We start from the raw sequence: 18,493 nt of genomic DNA, 5'->3' as shown, positions 1-18,493 counted from the left end.
AAGGCTTGAACCTGGTAGAGGTGTTGAGCTTTATATACCATTTAGAAATGAAGCTTTCATATGATGACTCTCATTGGTCTGCTACATGTGGTTGGAATTGAGAAAATAACTCTTTCAATAACTTCTGCATAGAATACATTGATCATACTGAGTACTGAGTACAGAAACAACTCTGCAATATAAACGGAGGTGTTTAGTGGTTAGGATAATGCTTTGAAATCAAAGAAAGCCCTTCTCAGTATCCAGCTCTGCAATTTTCTAGCTCTGTGTGTGTCTTTAGGCATTTTTCACCTCTCTGATACTGTGTCCTCATCTTTTAGATTAGGAAAATAATCCTTACCTCATTATATGTATGAAATATTGTGTATATAATATATTCATTAGGATACCTAGCAAATGGCAAGCAAGCATTCATTCAACAAACAGTGGCAATTCTTGTGATGAGTGAAATGAGGACGCTAAGTTGAACAGGCTATAATCAAAGATCTCTAAATATCAATCAGGAATCCATTATTCCATCATCTATGATGTTAAGGGGATGAAAAGGGATAATCAAAATGAGTGCAATGCTGAGGATTTATTAATTGCAGAGCCAGTATGATTTTTCCCTGGCCTAGTTTGATTCATTCCATTATGAATTTAGAAAATATTCAGGGGGCCAGCGTTGTGGCTCAGCAGACTTAAAGCCCTGGCCTGAAGCACCGGCATCCCATATGGGCGCCGATTCTAGTCCCGGTTGCTCCTCTTCTGATCCAGCTCTCTGCTATGGGAAAGCAGTAGAAGATGGCCCAAATCCTTGGGCCCCTGCCCCCATGTGGGAGACCTGGAGGAAGCTCCTGGCTCCTGGCTTAGGATCAGCGCAGCTCCGACCATTGCAGCCATCTGGGAAGTGAACCAGCGGATGGAAGACCTCTCTCTCTGTCTCTACCTCTCTCTGTAACTCTGTCTTTCAAATAAATAAAATAAATCTTAAAAAAAAAGAAAATATTCAGTCTACATATTAATGAAGATAACTAAAATGTTGAAACTTCTAATTCTAAAAATATCTTTAGCATTAAATATTTCTCACTGGGTAAACCAAGTTTTAATTCAAAGGCCATTGTTGAGAAACATAAATGTTCAATGTTATAAAAGCAAAATACTTGTTACTGTCCAAAGCAGAAAAGAGTTTAATAAATTAATGACTCTGTTTTTTTAAAGATTTATTTATTTATTTAACATGCAGAGTTGCAGACAGAGAGAGGAAGAGACAGAGAGAGATCTTCCATTCACTGGTTCACTCCTCAGATGGACGCAATGGCTTGAGCTGGGTGAATCCAAGCTAGGAGCCAGGAATTTCTTCCAGGTCTCCCACCTGAGTGCAGGGGTCCAATCACTTAGACCATCTTCCATTGCTTTCCCAGGCTATTAGTAGGGAGCTGGCTTGGAAGTGGAGTAGCCGGGACTTGAACCAGTGTCCATATGGGATGCCAGCACTGCAGGTAGAGGCTTAACCTACTATGCTACAATGCTGGCCTCATATCTCTAGGTTTTTAAAAAGTATTTCTATAATGTCAAATGCCATGGTAAGCTAAATAAATGCAGATCAAAATTTTTTCTCTATTACAAGGTGGTATTGAAGGAAACTTTTTTCAAATCTGTGAATGCTCAATGTCAATTTTAGTTCACAGAGAAGCTTTCAGGATAGTAATAAAGATTTCAGTGAAGAACAGATAACCAAAATTAACTAAAGAAACATTATCAGGAGGCTAGTTGATTAATTTAATTTGTCTCTGTCACTCTAAAAATTGACCATTTCAGGTTGTTTGAATATACATGCATGCAAACAATTTCTTTTGAAACTGGTATTATTTAGCACTGAATATAATACAAAGATGTTCCTTCTCCTATTCTTGTCTATTTCTTTGTTCCCTGTCTTCTTTTTATAATGAATGATTTGATATGGCCAAGTGTATAGTTATTGCTTATTCACTTTAAAAGAATGAAAAATTTGTTCTCTCTATATTAATAAATAAATAAATGCAATAAAAATTTTAAGGTAGTATGCAGCTTCACAAGCTTTATAATACCTAAACCATATTATGTTTTTTCTAATACATAAAATACATTTACCAAGGGAGGATTCATTGCAAATAATACTACATCTTGTATAAATGATAATTAGAAAGAATAAAAACAAAGTAAAATAGCATGTGTCTTTTAGAATATCTTAGAAAATTTAATTTTCTCTAATTTTCTGCAATGGTGCTTTCTTACATATGGTTTTAAATTGCTTTATCTTCTTACTTGACATTAAGGAAACTAATTTACTAAGATCATCTATAAATTTCATGAGATGTTTCCAAATGGAAGGAGGCACATTTTCTTTCCAATGAATTTTTTAGATAATTAATAATAAATCAGATGAATGATTTTTCCTAAAGAAAATTGGAAAAAGAACTAGAACCTATATTTTAGAAGACTTGTAGTAATAATGAGAGTAGACAGGACTTGGAGAGACAGTAGTGATTTGACCCACGTTCCTACCCTAGTGCACGAGTGGATATTGGTTACAACTGAACAAATAGTCAATTTAATGTTTTTTAAACTTTGAAATTTTTAATTTATAAGTGCATAATTTTCTTTATATCAATGAAATTATTATTTTATTGTAGCAACTCAATTTAGCATCTAGACTACATATTTTTCACATTAACATCGTGGAGGTCATATAAACTGAGAAACATGTTACACCTCTGGGAAATTTATTGTTCTTTTACACCACTCACATCCAATAAAGGCATGCCAAATGTGTCCAACCAGTTAGCATCAGGCATAGTTTTCAACAGTTAGCTCTGGTTAAGGGAAGTATGTATTAAAAAGCATAATTAAAAATCAACCTCAAAATATATCCATTAGAAACAAATAAGCATTTTGAATACTACTTTAAAATTTGTCAGAAAACTAATACACTAAATTATAGTTTTTCAGGATAGAATACTTGCTTAAATCATGAACTGAAAATTATTTTCCAGTAATCTGGCTTTTCACTCTTACTTCAGAGCCTAGAAACAAAATATCCTTAATTTGAGAAAGATCATATTCATTTTCCAAGTATAAACTCTAAATAGCCTGTATTCTTTGGTAAAGAAACCAATAAATGCCTATTCCTACCTTTTAAACACATACCATTAGACTAGTGCTGTGGGTAGTAAGCCAAGCCTCTGCCTCAGTGCCAGCATCCCAGATGGGTGCCAGTTTGAGTCCCAGCTGCTCTTCTTCCAATCCAGCTCTGCTATGACCTGGGGAAACAATATAGCCCAAGTGCTTAGGCCCCTGCACCTGCATGGGAGACCTGGAAGAAGCTCCTGGCTCCTGGCGTCAGGTTGGCACAGCTCTGACCGTTGCAGCCATTTAGAGAGTGACCTCTTTCTCTGTCTTTCCCTCTCACTATCTGTAACTCTAGTTCTGAAAAAAATACATGATATACATACATCATACATATGTACATAAAATAAATAAATAAAACCATGCATTTAAAAACTAATCATATCAGACTTTAAAACATTGAAGAAGCTCAAATGTATAGTTAGAGAAGTGGAGGTCAATTAATCAGAATAATCTATGGAAGTTTAATAAAGACAGATGTCTGGATCCCATTAACTTAAGGCGAGGATCCCAATTAATGTGAGATTGGGGCCAGATAGATAGCTGATGGGCAGCCACTGTGGAAATGATGAGCTAAGATAGCCCTTTGAGAGTCTATCATTCCAAACACTTTGGCTTGCTCTGTGATGCATTTGTAAACTAAACTGAATGGACTATTGGTCATGAGTTCTCTTTTTTAAGATTTATTTATTTATTTGAAAGAGTTATACAGAGAGAGTAGGAGGCAGAGAGAGAGGGAGAGAGAGAAAGGTCTTCCATCCGATGGTTCACTCCCCAACTGGCTGCAACGGCCGGAACTGTGCTGATCCGAGGCCAAGAGCCAGGAGCTTCTTCCAGGTCTCCCACGAGGGTGCAGGGGCCCAAGGACTTGGGCCATCTTCTGCTGCTTTCCCAGGCCATAGTAGAGAGCTGGATCGTAAGTGGAGCAGCTGGGACTCAAACTGGTGCCCCATATGGGATGCCTGCAGTGCAGATGGTGACTTTACCCACTATGCCACAGCACCGGTCTCGGTTATAAATTCTTTTACAAGTTTGAACTCATGTGTCTGGCTGGTCCATATGGCCTGACTTGGACTAACAGAGTAAGTCATTTTGTGTCATGCCACCCCCCCATCCATTCCCAACACTTAATGCTTGTGTTTTTCTCACAGGATCCACTAATGAATCCACTTCCTTCATAGCTTTCAGATTTATCTTATCTGAGTACTATTCATAAATTGTACACTTATTTAAACTAACTATATTATAAGCATATTACAATTTTCTCTCTTCTGCCACTTTTGTTATAGACAAGGCAAGGAAGTTTATGACATGTTGAAAACCTACAAGGCAAACATATTTTAGACATAAACACAACTATATGGGTAATGGACTAGGGAAGCAGACTGCAGAAAATTGTTTCAAGGTGTTTTGAATTTGGATTAAAGTAATTTGTTTTTGGTTTTTCCTAATTGGTTTATGTTCTAACAAACACATTATTTTCAATGAACACTTCTCTAAAGCAAAATGTGTATAAACTTTTTTTTATGTAGCAGATTTTGCTTCTAGGATATAGTAAATGGAAATGTAGATTTACTGCCAAAAATCCTCTAACCAAAAAAGACCTTTCAAATACTGTGAGGTCAGAGTCTACAACAAATGATTAGAAATAGTATTTTGAACTTAATAATTATGTTTTATTAAAGCAAACAAACTATCATTCTTTATTATCAACTAATATTTCATCAAGTTTCATCAGTCACTATATTCAGGTCATGCAAAAATATGAAAAATACATTGATGCTAGAAGAAATTTCAAAATATGAACTGTTGATATAAAAGCTATTTTTCCACAATTGAAAACTGTTAAGATGTGTACCTTCCAATATTGAACTTCTAAAATAAATGTTTATTTATGTTTTAAAAAGTTTTAACTAATTTATGTGCCTTCTGCAAATGACAGTGAACACAATATCATTCTGCAAATGACAGTCCTCACAAGGGTCTGAATAAAGGGTTTTCACTGTATGTCTACACAGGAACATGCTTATGTTTAATTCAGTATATTGGACAAATTTGATCTGAAGACACAAGGGCCACTTGTGGTGTAAAAAATGGAAATAGCTTTGCGTGCAACAAAGGCCCATCTTATTAAAAGAGAAATGTTACAAAGATAATATGTAGTGTAAATGCATCTTTTAAATGTCCTAGGACATTCATCTTTGATAAATATACTTTCTGCATGAAATTGTATTTAAAATCTAACTTAAAGCAGCAACTCTGTTTGGTGACAATTCAATATTTTGTTCTTTTTGTGGGTGTTCTGTTTGTTTGCAGTCAGATGAGTGAGCCTCATAGCGGTTTGACGCTCAAATGTGCCAAGTGTGGAGTAGTTTCAACAACAGCTTTGTCAGCCACCACCGCCAGTAACGCCATGTTAGTCCCAATCATTTACATCTTCTTGTTACAAAACTTTTACAGTGCATGTGAGAAAATGCTATGATGAAAAAAAAAAAAAAAACTGTGTTTGCTAATACTAGAGTTAAGACCATACTTAAATATTTATAATTGGCAATTGCCTTTGTAATTATTGTGGGATAGTCTTAAAGATAAATGTTATCTGCCTTGTGGTTTCCAAGTTAATGGTCTTGGTGCCACATACAAGAATGCTTTGTTGAATGGGGGTTTGGTTATGTCCTGGGGCATGACATGCAGCTGCGTAATGTTGCTTTCTCTGTCTCTCAACAGGGCATCTCTTTGGAGCTCCTGTGTGGTGTTGCCCCTTCTGGCTCTGACATGGATGTCTGCAGTTCTGGCTATGACTGATAAACGCTCCATATTGTTTCAGATACTTTTTGCTGTGTTTGATTCATTGCAAGGCTTTGTTATAGTCATGGTCCACTGCATTCTTCGGAGAGAGGTAGGGAATACAATTCTTGAGAGAGAGATGAATGGGTATTTCCTTGCTAACATGTATGCTGTTTTGTTTTAATATCTTGATCTTCAGGTTAAAGCTAATGTTTCCCAATGACAATTACTCAGGAGTCAGAGCAGCAGGGAACTTTTAAGATATATTTCAGAAGGGCCCTGGCCCTCTGAAAGTGATAAATTAAAACAGATGGGACTATACAAAGAAAAATACAACTAGAAGTACCAGGAACCAAGGATAGTTGATGGAGGAGAGGCCATGTGGAGTGATGGGCATACATCAGTCTGTTAGAGGAATTTGTGGTTAAGAGGGTGAGGTGGAATTTTTCAAAAGACCAATTCTTACACATAAGATGATCATATTTCTTAAACTCATTCTCTCACTCATGCTTCTACACACAACACAATCTCGTTCATAATATTAACTAATTTTAATTTATATGGAAATGTTGAAGATTAATGAATACTAATTTTGTCTCCATATGAAATGTGGTTAAGGTCACTAAAAAGTAGTAATTTTTATATGCACGTCTATGTGCAGAAAATATGAGAAATGTACACAGTAGGGTATGATGGGCAGTCATTGTCTTTAATAGTGATGGACTGATAATCACAGAATTTCTCAGGGTTATAATTGAGATTTATTGTTAGCAAAGAGAGAAGGGAAAAAAATCATCCTTCATGAGGGGAGACACTAACTGATGCCAAATCTATCCAGAACAGCAAGAGCTTTCAGACTTGAGTTGTTTAGGGTTAAAATGTTTTCCCACCATGAGAAAATTATTCTGAAAGCTTGCAAGCACTGACACGATATTTACAAAGTTTATGAGTCATTTAGTGTTTACTCTGGGGATGAATGGTGACTAAAACACAGGCTGACATAGTGCTATGCTAGTAACTCTGAGAAAAGAATCAACTCTGTCATTTTGCATTATATAGCTTGTTTGGGAACTTTATTGTGATGTGTATAATTGCAAAGAGATGCACGTACAAATGAGCACACACCACATAGTTTTTACAATCCTGTGTGAAGGCAACCAAAAGCTTTTACCTGACATACCAAATGTGGAGAACAGTATTTCTGAACTCTTTCAACAAGGTACATATGTCAGCAATAAACCCACAGGTGTATTCTAGGAACATTCTATGATGAAAACAGATGAAGAGTGGCTTCACATTGCAAAGGTATGAAGGGTGTCTCATTTACGAATCTGGTGTACCTTACTGTTGCCAAGCCCTGCTATAACCTCATTATAATATCAACATTAAAAATCTTTCAAGTGTCAAATTCTTTATAAATCAAAGGAGTAAATGTTACAAGGAAATTGAAATGACAACTTGGATTATGTTCTTCTCCAACTATAACTATCTTGTGGGTGGTTTGTATTATAATCTGTAATATGTTTAAATAGCAAAATTATCCTAAAAGAGTAGTCACATAATGCATTTTAAATATAACTTTGCATATTTATGGGTTATAGTATGACATTTCAATATATGTAAACATTGCGTAGCAATCAAATCAGGGTAGCCAACATGACCCCATCTTTGACATTACTTTATGATTGGAACTTTGGAGCTCCTTTGATTGACAGTTAGGGAGGAATGGTTGCATGTTGTCAGTAAGATACTTTTACATACCTGCAAGCAATTTTCATAAGATATTAATATCTTAGGTGTTAAAGGGTACAAAAGAGCCCATTTTTATTCAAACTGTGCTTATTTTTATTAGAGAGAAAGAGTGAGAGGGAAAAAGCAAGAGGGGGAAGGAGGGAAGGAAGGAGCAGAGAGGGAGAGAGACTCCCTTTCCTGGTTTATTCCCCAAATACCCACAACAGCCTTGGCTAAGCCAGGGCCCGGAGCCAGGATTTGGAAACTCAGTCCAGCTCTCCCAGGTGGGTGGCAGAAACCCAAGTATTTGAGCCATCATCTGCTGCCTCCTAGTGTGTGCATTGGCAGGAAGCTGGAACTGGAAGCCAGAGCCAAGACACCAATCCAGGCTCTCCAGTATGAGATTCAAGCATCTTAACTGGCAACGTAACCACAAGGCAAACAGCCCACCCTAAGCATCTCTTTTTCTTCAGAAATAAACATCTAGATAGTCTTATTATAATCAAAATAGGCAGGTTTTTAAGTGACAGATTTATAATGGCTTATTATCAAATTTTTGCTGTTTATATGAAGAAAAATACTTGTCACAAAAATTCAGAACTTTTCCTTACTAGCTAATTGGACTATTAACTGTCAAAAACATGATTTAAAGGTAATTAAATCAAATCATAAAATAAATGCTTCCGCTAAAGTCAATGTCTGTAAATGCATGTTTTCTGTATTAATGGAGAGTGAAAACATGAATGTTGCCTCGGTTACTGTTACATTTTCAATGATTAATTGAAATTAAATGATTTTATAGCTGATAAATTCATAGCAGATTGTCACAACAGTCTTTACTTCCAAAATTGAAATGAAAGACCACACTTTGCATATTCTTGAACTGAACTTTAAAAGTCTCTTATAATATCACTACACATACACAGAGCAGATTTTAATTGTAAGACAAGTCCTCTACAAAATTCCTAAGGGAACATTGTTACTGAAAAACAAAAGGCCTTTGTTTGAAAGGGGTTTACAAAGTCCAAGGGAAATATCTTTATATGCCTCCCTGGACTCACAGAAATTCTTTTTGGCTTCCTAAATATATATTTCCTGATATTAGCAATGGATCCATCTCATATTACTTGTGGTCATATTGCCCTAACGCTAATCACATCTAAAATGAAAGAAGCATCTTCCCATATCCTCTGTATCTCCTGTAACCTAGAATTCAATAAAAATAAACCAAATAAAATGGACTACATAGCAACTTGTAAAATAGTGGGTAAGAACTCATATCTGTTAATCTACCGGATAATCCAAGGGAGATCCTAGGAGTAACAGTTCTCTCTTGAGTACATTTTCATTCAGATATTTTCATCACAGTAATTCAAGATAATTCTTCTCTTTTAAAAAATATATAAGCAGGATAAGATTTTTTGAGTAGATAAATATATAAAAATTCCTATTTCTATGTATTTTGATGTGTAATTTGGTTCTTTTTAGTTTTTATTGATTAGTCTGATATGAATTTAAAAGGCTTTAACCATATTTACTTGTGCTATATTTTTATGGAGGAGGAAGGTATACATATGGAGGAATATAACCTTATGGAAGGAGAAAGAGAAAAGAAATGAAATACAAACTGGTATTTTGAATATGGTGTATATGAAGCCTAATTCATTTAAAAGTGCCTTTGTGTTTAGTGAGTTCAGTGTTAAGACTAAAATCATTTCAAATCAGGAGTGAAGGAAGAAATGATCACTCTGGTTGTGCCAACTTAATTATATTCCAATTGACAAAAAAGCATATTGAATATGCTTTTTAAAATAACATAACTATTTGTTCTATCTTCTGGCCTGATATCTTAATATTTAAATTTTTAAATGATACATTTTTGAAAATATAGTTTCTCCTTCTGGAATACTTTTTTCTTTTGAATTACTTTAGCATGCTTCCATAAACAGAGAAAAAAAATGAGAGAAGAATTTTAAAAATTAAACTGTCTGATTTATCACAGCACATTACTTTCAGCAACAAAACCTAAATCTTGGAAACTAATAATGTATATTATAGCCAATAAGATAAAATCTAATAGAGCAAGTATAGATGTTTTCTTCATTTATGTATCATTTGTTGATTAGAATTCATTTGGATTAAGCAGATAACAACACATTCTATTTACTATTCTCCACATTGCTATGGAAATTGAAACTACACAAGAGTTATGGAACCTTTGAAATAGTTACTGTTGCTAGGAGACCACTTTCTTGGTGCCTGCACATTCTTCTCATCTCTTGTCTCTGGCTGATCCTGGCTCTAAGACAATCTTACAGCTTGATGTCAGACAGGGAAAATAACAAGATTGTGATACAAAATAAGCTACAATAAAACACTTTCACTAACAGGAAGGGAAAAGGGAAAGTACTTAAATGGATAATTTTGTGTGTGAGGATCCTGTGGCTGCTCTGTGGCATCAATTATAGGGCCAAGCTCCTCTTTCCTCTTTCCGAAGCATTGGCAGGAGAACTATGCAGTCCCAGATGAGGTCCCTGAATCCTTCAAACCCTGTGAAGCTATATTGTAGCAAAAGGTTTAAAATAAACATGAACTGTTTCCTTCCCTCCCCTCCCCTCCCGCCATCTACCCCCATTTTGGCCAGTTTCCCATTTGGCTTTATTATTTCTGTAAGGAGTACAGACAAAATGATTTGTAAGCATGCAGTTGTGAATATATACAACATACAAGCATTCTCACCTATATAATCTAAAATCAATATTTTAAGGAAACTACTTAGAAACACAAATGAAAACAGTATTAATGAAATAACTAGACAACAATATGAAGAGTCCATATAGCACACAGTTGAAATGACAAATTGTATGAAAATTAAGTTTTGACCATTTATAGGGAAACTAGGTTTCACTCATTAGTATGGAAGCAGGTATCTGTGCCCTCAATGACTAGTGGGACAGGATAATCAGCTAGTCTTTGAAGATGAAGGCATAGCTGTTAGGAGACTTCAGAACTTATCAAGGATCTGAGGAGATACTAGGTTGGAGGATTAAGGAAGTAAAGGTTTCAGGTGGAGGAAGCTACAAATTACTAATATATGACTTCCATGGAATGGAACCTGTTGTGAATAGTACAGAGTGTGATTCTTCTTTGGACAACATAGAACACCAAGAGACATAAAGCAAATGATAGGATCCTGGACACCACTGTCCTTTGTTTTTTTTTTTTTTGTTTTTAAATATTTATTTTATTAATTTGAAAGCCAGAGTTACAGAGAGAGGTAGAAACAGAGAGGGGTCTTCCATCTACTGGTTCACTCCCCGGATGGCTGCAATGGCCAGAGTTGCACAGATTGGAGTCAGGAGCTTCTTCCAGGTCTCCCACGAGGGTGCAGGGGCCCAGGGACCTGGGCCATCTTCTACTGCTGTCCCAGGCCATAGCAGAGAGCCGCATTGGAAGAGGAGCAGCTGGGACTAGAACCGGCGCCCATATGGGATGCTGGCGCTTCAGGCCAGGGCTTTGACCTGCTGTGCCACAGCGCATCCCCCTGTCCTTTGTTTTTAATAGCTGGCAATGCAGTTTTGAGAGAAACGTCATACTGATAGCATGCCTTCCCAAGAGTTCAGTGAATGAGTCCTGCCAGGCATTGCTATCACAGAGATCAAGACTCTGGCATGTCCTCCAGAGAGCATACAATCATGGCTTGCTGTTACCCAAAATTCTTCCTGGGAGCCTCGCAGTGCTCTCCCAGCTGTGCTGCACTCTGAGTAGTAGCACAGTGCTTCTGTCTGCAGTGCATAGGGCTCCTGGACACAGGCATGTGGTCGGGCAAGATTCACCTTTCTCTCCTTCCAGATGGCCAGGCTCCCGCAGTACAGCATTGTAAAACTGGTAACAATAAGTTCAATATGTCTTGAATAAAGGTTTAAAGTAAAAACTGATCTAGTTGTATCATATCTTAACTAAATCCTAAAAGTTAGATTATAACAACTTAATCCTGATAAGTTGAAAGCAATTTTTGGATTCATTCCTTTGTGGTGCTATGGAAGCAGGATTGACTTTCACTTCAAACAAACTGGTTCCATTCCCAGCTCTGCCACTTATTGTAATGATCTTGAAGCAAATTACTTCATCTCTTTGAGCACCAGAGTCCTTATCAGTGGTATTGGGACAATGTGTGTCTCAAAGGAAATGGCCCAAGGCTGAAATGAAATATCCCCCGTGAAGGCATGGGCTTGTGATACATGGCTTATAATTTCTCTTTTCTTCTTTCCCATTTGCATTCTAAAGAAATGTGACTACATTTTTTTTTTTCAGATGATGTATGGTGAAACATCACCTAGAGAAATGCATACTCAATGACCCCCCTTCCCTCAAGCTGATGCCAATGAGTATTTTGGAATTAGGAAGCTAAAACAATTTCAGAGATTACGCGATAGATCGTTTAGGTGTTTGAGAATTTCAACAGAAAATCATTATGTCTGAAATTTGAGGTCGCAGTCCATATTATCCTTCATTGGATAATAAATGACAAAAAATTATTCATTTATTTATTCAGCTATCAGAAATGTCATGTAATACTTTCATAATGTGTCATAATGTGAAATTATTCATGCTGCTTATGCTGACTGGCATAATATATATATGAAATTAAGAGCAATCTCATCCAATGATTAGATTATACAAAATTCAGTATGATTTTTAAGTTTTGAGCCATTTGTTGAAATATGAACAATACGAACAATAGTAAATGTGAGATGTAGAAAAAAAAAGTAGGCCATATAAGAAATCCTGCTGCCTCCAAGGAAACAAACTCAAATAATTACCAGAATATAATTTTATTTACTTTCCTAACTTTAATGATCCTTCAGACTCAAAAGTCAAGAAGAAAAACTGCAGGTAAAACGCTCCTCTGAAAAAGTGGAGGTACAAGTTTGAGCAATGCAGAAGGCAAATGCGGAGCCTGTTTCAAACTGTAGCTCTTTGCTGCAGGTTTCTCTAAATTGCAACACTGCCAAACATGGCTCAGTGAGCTTCCCCAGCAATCTCTAAATCTGGCACTGACTTCACAGTGAAACTCTGCCAGCTGCCTTTGGAGGAAGGACCAATTGAGAAGCGTTCAGCCTGCTGCTGCTGAGATGAACCGAATCCCTCTCCCCACGGGAAAGAGACGTAACCAAACCATGCCCCTACAAACCTCTTTGAACTCATGTCATCCAGGAATCCGTCCACAAGAAAAGCTGTTGCTTTTTCCGTGTTGAGAGCTACTGCCGGCAGGAGCCAGTCAAGACAACTTAGGTGGTAGAGCTGCATCCTTCCTCATGAGACAACCTCCAAGGCTTATTGTTCTCATTTCACCTTATTTCTGAAGATGATTTTTGTCACTTTTTTTTCTGCTTTACAACATGCCATAAGATTTTCCTTTAATTTCCCCCAAATATTCCAAGGCTAGTTATATGTTTGTCCCTAGCTATTCCCGTGGCTATTTAACCCTCTGCCTATCATTTGATGCGAAATATGTGTTGCAGAATATTGTAAAAAGAAGAAATTTTGAAGTCTAGATTTTAACTGTCATACTTTATGTTAAGTATTTAATTGTTCCTGGTAGATTTGTTTACAAGTTGTATGTACTAATCATGTAGCTTTTAAAAATGTCAATTTCATGAGAATTCCAAATTATACTTATTTTTAATACCTAATAACAAATTCTGTTTGTTACCTAAAATAAATTTTTTCTACATAAATATGAAATCAAAACCATTATTGTCTAGCATTGTAAATATGATTATTGGAATAGAAGATTTTAATTTCAGGAAGGGATAGTTGGATATAGAGTGCAGTTTTATCTATATTTAAATTTTTTAATGCTTCTACCTTATCTGGAATTAAGGTCATTTAAACTTGGTTATTTTAGAATTCCAGTTATTTTTCATCACCACAATTCACATAGATTCACCAAAGACAAAACTCTGTGTACCTCAGAAGAAATTCAAATTAATTTTCAAAATATCTCCAAATAGTTGTGGATCCTTTTACCTGCACTGCCTTGTCTGCAGCATCATCTTCTGTGATAAAGAAAATGTAGTGTGATATCTAGTCTGATCATTTTTCCCTGACAGTGTTGGACAAATATTCAAGGCCAATTCATCTAGATTGCCCCAGTGAATTTTGAGGAACTTCTTTTAATTAAATGGGGCATTTGGAATCAAGTGGAATGTCTCCTGAAAATCTACCTGAATTAGGATATCAGAGGCACTAAAAAGTGCCAGAGAACCTAATTCTTAAAATGCTGCATTTATATGACCATTAAAATGCCCTTGAATTTACTGGAGACTTTTTATGCTTTTCTGTTCTATATTTCTTCTGAACAGCATTGACTGATTCTTGAAGCTGACATCATTCTCTGTTGTAGAAATGCCCTTAATCCACTCTCACATTTGGAGTGTGGTAGTTGAAAGTATTGATTTTGTATGTTTGTGTTCTAAGCAACTGTTAGATTTCTTTTGTATCTCCTCGAACATTTATATAGTGGATTTTATAGAGAAACTGACAGAAGTTGCTTGGCATATTTTATTGTAAACATGAAATATCATTGACAACTAAACTCTGAAGGTTTCAAAATAGAGTGATTAGCAAGGGCCAGTCAAATTAACATTTGATATTACCAAAATGTTTCATATTTTATATATGCTGATATTTACAAATAGTTTTGAAAGCAATCTTTTCATGACAAGCTCCCAGAAGGCAACATTTCTGACATATCATTTATCTTCCTTTATAAATTGTTCTACTTCAGTAGATGCATTTGGGGCATAAACAGAAAATATGTACCTATTTTTCTGACACTGGCTCTTAAGATTATTTTTTGGGGGGCCAGCACTGTGGCTCAGCAGGTTAATGCCCTGGCCTGAAGTGCCAGCATCCCATATGGGTGCCGGTTCTAGTCCCAGCTGCTCCTCTTCCAATATAGCTTTCTGCTATGGCCTGGGATAGCAGTAGAAGATGGCCCAAGCCCTTGGGCTCCTGCACCCTCGTGGGAGACCTGGAGGAAGCTCCTGGCTCCTGGCTTCAGATCAGCACGGCTCTGGCCATTGCAGCCAGTTGGGGAGTGAGCCATTGGATAGAAGACCTCTCTCTCACTCTCTCTCTGTCTCTCTTCTCTCCATGTAACTCTGACTTTCAAACAACAAATAAATAAATTTTTAAAAAAAGATTATTTTTCCTGAAAACAGATATAGTTTCTTAGTGGTTTCCCCAATAAAAATTTCTGCATAATAGAAAATATGATGATCTGGCAAATACCAGACTCATTGCCAATTTTTGATTATTAATGTATCACTTTATAACCTACAACAATGATTTCTTTTTTTACTTTTATTTAATATATATAAATTTCCAAAGTACAGCTTTTGGATTACAGTGGCTTTCCCCCCCCAATAACCTCCCTCTCACCCACAACCCTCCCATCTCCCATTCCCTCTCCCATCCCATTCACATTAAGATTCATTTTCAATTATCTTTATATACAGAAGAGCAACTTAGTATATGCTAAGTAAAGATTTCAACTGACTGCACCCACACAGAAACACAAAGTGTAAAGTACTGTTTGAGTACTAGTTACACCGTTAATTCACATAGTACAACACATCAACGTCAGAGATCCTACATGGGGAGTAAGTGCACAGTGACTCCTGTTGTTGATTTAACAATTGACACTCTTGTTTATGGCGTCAGTAATCACCTGAGGCTCTTTTCATGAGTTGCCAAGGTTATGGAGGCCTTTAGAGTTTGCCAACTCCAATCTTATTTAGACAAGGTCATAGTCAAAGTGGAAGTTCTCTCCTCCCTTCAGAGAAAGGTTAAGTCCTCCTTTGATGGCCCATTCTTTCCACTGGGATCTCACTCGTGGAGATCTTTCATTCAGGTTGTTTTGTTTTGTTTTGTTTTGTTTTTTTGCCACAGTGTCTTGGCTTTCCAATGCCTGAAATACTCTCATGGGCTCTTCAGCCATATCCGAATGCCTTAAGGGCTGATTATGAGGCCAGAGTTCTGTTTAGGACATCTGCCATTCTATGAGTATGCTGTGTATCTCACTTCCCATGTTGGATCATTCTCTCCCTTTTTTATTCTATCAGTTAGCATTAGCAGACACTTGTCTTGTTTATGTGATCCCTTTGACTCTCAGTCCTATCATTATGATCAATTGTGAACTGAAATTGATCCCTTGGACTAGTGAGATGGCCGTGGTACATGCAACTTTGATGGGATTGAATTGGAATCCCCTGGCACGTTTCTAACTCACCATTTGGGGCAAGTCAGCTTGAGCATGTCCCAAATTGTACATCTCCTCCCTCTCTTATTCCCACTCTTATATTTAACAGGGATCACTTTTCAGTTAAATTTAAACACCTAAGAATAATTGTGTGTTAATTACAGAGTTCAACCAATAGTATTAAGTGGTACAAACAAAAAAAATACTAAGAGGAATAACGTATTAAGTTGTTCATCAACAGTCAGGACAAGGGCTGATGAAGTTATTGTTTCTCAGTTTCCATTTCACTTCAATAGGTTTCCTTTATGGTGTTCGGTTAGTTGTCATCGATCAGGGAAAACATATGATATTTGTCCCTTTGGTACCGGCTTATTTCACTCAGCAAGATGTTTCCCAGATTCCTCCATTTTGTTGCAAATGACTGCATTTCATTTTTTTTTACTGCTGTATAGTATTCTATAGAGCACATGTCCCATAACTTCTTTATCGAGTCTACTGTTGATGGGCATTTAGGTTGATTCCAGCTCTTAGCTATTGTGAATTGAGCTGCAATAAGCATTGAGGTGCAGACAGCTCTTTTGTTTGCCAATTTCATTTCCTTTGGGTAAATTCCAAGAAGTGGGATGGCTGGGTTGTATGGTAGGGTTATATTCAGGTTTCTGAGGAATCTCCAAACTGACTTCCATAGTGGCTTTACCAGTTTGCATTCCCACCAACAGTGGGTTAGTGTCCCTTTTTCCCATATCCTCGCTAGCATCTGTTGTTGGTAGATTTCTGAATATGAGCCATTCTAACTGGGGGTGAGGTGAAACCTCATTGTGGTTTTGATTTGCATTTCCCTGATTGCTAGTGATCCTGAACTTTTTTTCATGTGTCTGTTGGTCATTTGGATTTCCTCTTTTGAGAAATGTCTATTGAGGTCCTTGACCCATCTCTTAAGTGGGTTGTTTGTTTTGTTGTTGTGGAGTTTCTTGATCTCTTTATAGATTCTGGTTATTAATCCTTTATCTGTAGCATAGTTTGCAAATATTTTTCCCATTCTGTTGGTTGCCTCTTCACTTTCCTGACTGTTTCTTTTGCAATATAGGAACTTCTCAATTTGATGCAATCCAAATTGTTAATTTTGGCTTTGACTGCCTGTGCTTCCGGAGTCTTTTCCAAGAAGTCTTTGCCTGTGCCTATATCTTGCAGGGTTTCTCTAATGTTCTCTAATAATGTGATGGTGTCGGTCATAGATTTAGATCTTTAATCCATGTTGTGAATTTTTGTGTAAGGTGTAATGTAGGGGCCAGCACCGTGGCTCAATAGGCTAATCCTCCACCTGGGGCGCTGGCACCCTGGGTTCTAGTCCCGGTCGGGGTGCCGGATTCTGTCCTGGTTGCTCCTCTTCCATTCCAGCTCTCTGCTATGGCCCAGGAGTGCAGTGGCGGATGGCCCAAGTGCTTGGGCCCTGCACCTGCATGGGAGACCAGGAGAAACACCTGGCCTCTGGCTACGGATCAGCATGGTACGCCGGCCACAGCGCGCCGGCCACAGCGGGCATTGTGGGGTGAACCATCGGAAAGGAAGACCTTTCTCTCTGTCTCTCTTTCTCACTGTCCACTCTGCCTGTCAAAAAAAAAAAAAAAAAAAAAAAAGGTGTAATGTAGGGATCTTGCTTCATGTATCTGCATGTGGAAATACAGTTTTCCAGCACCAATTGTTGAATATGCTGTCCTTGCTCTAGGAGTTGGTTTTAGATCCTTGATCAAATATAAGTTGGCTGTAGATGTTTGGATTGATTTCTGGTGTTTGTATTCTGTTCCATTGGTCTATCCATCTGTTTCTGTACCAGTACTATGCTGTTTTGATTATAATTGCCCACAACCATGATTTCTTGATCTAAACAGGAGAAGCTTAAAACCATTCACAACTAAAAAAAAAATTACTTTGTCTTTGTTGTATCTCCATCACTGGGAGAAGCAGAGTGATTTTTGCCCTAAATATTAAATAACAAATTTTTCAATAAAAGGTAATTAGGCTATATTTCACTATATCCGTACTTTCACTGATGTGTTTGAAACAGGAAAGAAAAAATTACTGTGTGAGTTTATATCAGACAATTCCTCATTCTTTTAAAAGACAATCTCGGCCGGCGCCGTGGCTCACTAGGCTAATCCTCCGCCTAGCGGCACCGGCACACCGGGTTCTAGTCCTGGTCGGGGCGCCGGATTCTGTCCCGGTTGCCCCTCTTCCAGGCCAGCTCTCTGCTGTGGCCAGGGAGTGCAGTGGAGGATGGCCCAGGTGCTTGGGCCCTGCACCCCATGGGAGACCAGGAAAAGCACCTGGCTCCTGGCTCCTGCCATCGGATCAGCGCAGTGCACCGGCAGCAGCGCGCCAGCCGCGGCGGCCATTGGAGGGTGAACCAACAGCAAAGGAAGACCTTTCTCTCTGTCTCTCTCTCTCACTGTCCACTCTGCCTGTCAAAAAATTAAAAAAAAAAAAAAAAAAAAGACAATCTCATGGGGCTGGTGCCGTGGCGCAGTAGGTTAATCCTCCACCTGCGGCGCCAGTATCCCA

General features: G+C 37.5%; 1 protein-coding gene across 6 annotated transcripts in view; it reads left to right on the top strand.

Annotated features, from left to right (window-relative positions):
- ADGRB3 (adhesion G protein-coupled receptor B3) overlaps nt 1-18,493 on the top strand; it is an 854,624-nt gene that overhangs the window by 795,967 nt on the left and 40,164 nt on the right. For 4 of the 6 annotated variants that reach the window (XM_070073911.1, XM_002714525.5, XM_051855533.2 and 1 more), the window contains 2 exons: nt 5,464-5,562; nt 5,875-6,046. In XM_070073911.1, the coding sequence (XP_069930012.1) occupies nt 5,464-5,562; nt 5,875-6,046 (271 nt within the window). The remainder of the gene's footprint in view (nt 1-5,463; nt 5,563-5,874; nt 6,047-18,493) is intronic. The other 2 variants (XM_070073912.1, XM_017345224.3) reach the window with 1 other exon arrangement.

This window comes from Oryctolagus cuniculus, chromosome 5 (genome assembly GCF_964237555.1).
Source record: "Oryctolagus cuniculus chromosome 5, mOryCun1.1, whole genome shotgun sequence".
Taxonomy (NCBI): Eukaryota; Metazoa; Chordata; class Mammalia; order Lagomorpha; family Leporidae; genus Oryctolagus; species Oryctolagus cuniculus.
This window is presented reverse-complemented; position numbering and strand designations above follow the sequence as displayed.